Raw genomic sequence first — 2187 nt, 5'->3', positions numbered from 1 at the left:
CCACATGTCTACATTTAATTGGTCTATTTTTTTAGTGGTCCCACTTTGTTGGTTTTGGCTCTTTAAAGAGATATGTAGAAATAGCATTTGTGGGAGAGAAGAGGTATTTTAACATTTTGTTTGTCTTCTCCATTGGAGTGTGCAAAACAAGAAAAAAAAACCAAAATATTAATTTTTTATTCCAGTTTTTTGTGTTCTTTGCCTTTCCAAATCCAACCACTGACCACAGACAAACTTGCCATTGACTATAAGATAAGAGACTATGTAACACAGTCAGCTTGCCCTCATTTCAATATGCACTTCAGCTGATGGAATTTTTTAGTTGCTCTTGAATCTCCTTAGGATAACATCTCCAGTCTCAAATAACAATTACAGCAGCTTTTTATTCTGCTGTTTTGTGTATCTAACGGAGCACCATGATTTTGTCGTCTGCAAACCATAATACAGAAGAATTGCATCTCTCTTATGGTGAATAAATTGCTTGATACTGTTTCTTACACTAGAAAATCTCTCCACGCCATCACCATGCATGTTGATCTCCAGGATTAAGCATAAAGAGAGAAACAAGACTTCAATCCGTTTGCTGTTAATTTCTAAGCTAAAGTTGCATGTATAAACCAGCAAGTTCACTGGAAAATAAGCTATATAATACCAAGTTCGAAAAACTGGGCGCCAAACCTGACAACTACACTCCTAGAGACCCCATGAAATTAATCTTGTAACCTTAGCATTTGACCATCAAAGTTATTAACAACACTTCCCACTAACAAGGCAACAACACAAGTTTGACACAGAGATGCATATATCATGTAACCATACAGTGCTCAGGAGCACCTATGACCTCAGTAACAGGGAATTACATTAGAGTGCAGAGCAATTAATACATAGTTTAGAAATTATACGAACTTGCACAACTGTGTAGTCAAACAACTAAGAGACTAAGTTGACAAAACACAAATCGAACCTTTGTTTTAAGAATTGATTGAGATGTTGTATATAAAAGTTCCCATTTCCCATTCAGAAGATTTGACTTGAATGGCTCCTTTATATCATTCACAGCCTCAAGTTCCTGAGCAATCTGATCAAAGAAGAGAAAAAATATTAATACAGAAACACACAATAAAATGCCAATGAGCTATGAAGAGAACTCCTCAAACTACTGTTTCGGACACATGATCCAACCAACTGATGACAATCCTAAACCTCAAATCAAATGCTGGGCTAAACCATGCAAACCCCACCTGAATTATAGAGGCTTTCCTTAATTATTATTATGATTATCATTTAAACCCATATATTATAGGTGTTATGATTACATCTACTTTAGCCATAACATATCCTATGCAATTTCCTCGAAAAAATCATCAAAAACACCGAAGAGTTCATTTCTTGATGCTTTTTTATATCAATTCAGGTATTTATTTATGCTTGATTCTTCTTAAAATGTTGCTCCATGTTTAGCATGAATACTACTCCAATATTAACAGTCATGGAAGTGGAAGTAGCAAGTTAAATTACCTCATCAACGCGTTGTTGGTCCTGAGGGGTAGCCACAGCACCCCGATCAAGAGGCGCTATTGCCTCAAGAAGTTGCTGTTTAAGGCTCTTTACATCTTTACCTTTGGCTGAAAAAAATTGAAAGAAGGAAACGTTGGTCCTCCAATATCCCCAATAATCATCAGGGTTGTTGTTGGAGCTTGATAATAAGTCTATGCCTACGCGAGAATTATTGTTTTTGGGTTTTGAAGATGAGGGAAATGTGAGCATTATAGAATGATGAGAAGTGCCATGTTTGGCTGGGGCAAGAGGAAGAGCAGCATATAGCTTAGTAGGCCTAGCTGAACAAGAAAACGTGGCCATTAGCGGTGGAGCGAGTGGAGATGAACGCTACTCTGCTGCACCGAAGGCTGTCTCTCTTCTCTGTTTTCAAGGTAGCTTGTTCTGGTCACAGACGAAGGAGAAAAGATAAACAGCATAAACGAAACGTGTCATTTGACAATCTAATCTCCACTCCAAAATGCTATTTTGAAAAGCTAAAATGATAAAATAACATTTTAAATAGTATAAATATAATTTATTTTATCATATCTATTTCAATGGAAAAAAGCCATTTGAAAAGCCATTTATATTAGAATAAAAAAAATAAGTGTTTTATTATTTCTTAATATTGTTTAATGCTATTTTTTT

The 2187-nt window shown here is 35.7% G+C and overlaps 1 protein-coding gene across 2 annotated transcripts in view; it reads right to left on the bottom strand.

Annotated features, from left to right (window-relative positions):
• The window catches only part of LOC105113474 (probable plastid-lipid-associated protein 4, chloroplastic), a 5981-nt gene extending 3982 nt beyond the window's left edge, over positions 1–1999 (bottom strand). For both annotated transcript variants that reach the window (XM_011009657.1, XM_011009659.1), the window contains exons 1-2: positions 1519–1999; positions 965–1078 (exon numbers count right to left, since the gene is read on the bottom strand). In XM_011009657.1, the coding sequence (XP_011007959.1) occupies positions 965–1078; positions 1519–1860 (456 nt within the window). In that variant the 5' untranslated portion in view covers positions 1861–1999. The remainder of the gene's footprint in view (positions 1–964; positions 1079–1518) is intronic.
• Between the last annotated feature and the right edge of the window lie 188 nt (positions 2000–2187).

Source organism: Populus euphratica, unplaced genomic scaffold (genome assembly GCF_000495115.2).
Source record: "Populus euphratica unplaced genomic scaffold, PopEup_1.0 scaffold425.1, whole genome shotgun sequence".
Lineage (NCBI taxonomy): Eukaryota > Viridiplantae > Streptophyta > Magnoliopsida > Malpighiales > Salicaceae > Populus > Populus euphratica.
Note: the sequence above shows the minus strand (reverse complement) of the source record. Positions and strands in the feature narration are given on the sequence as shown.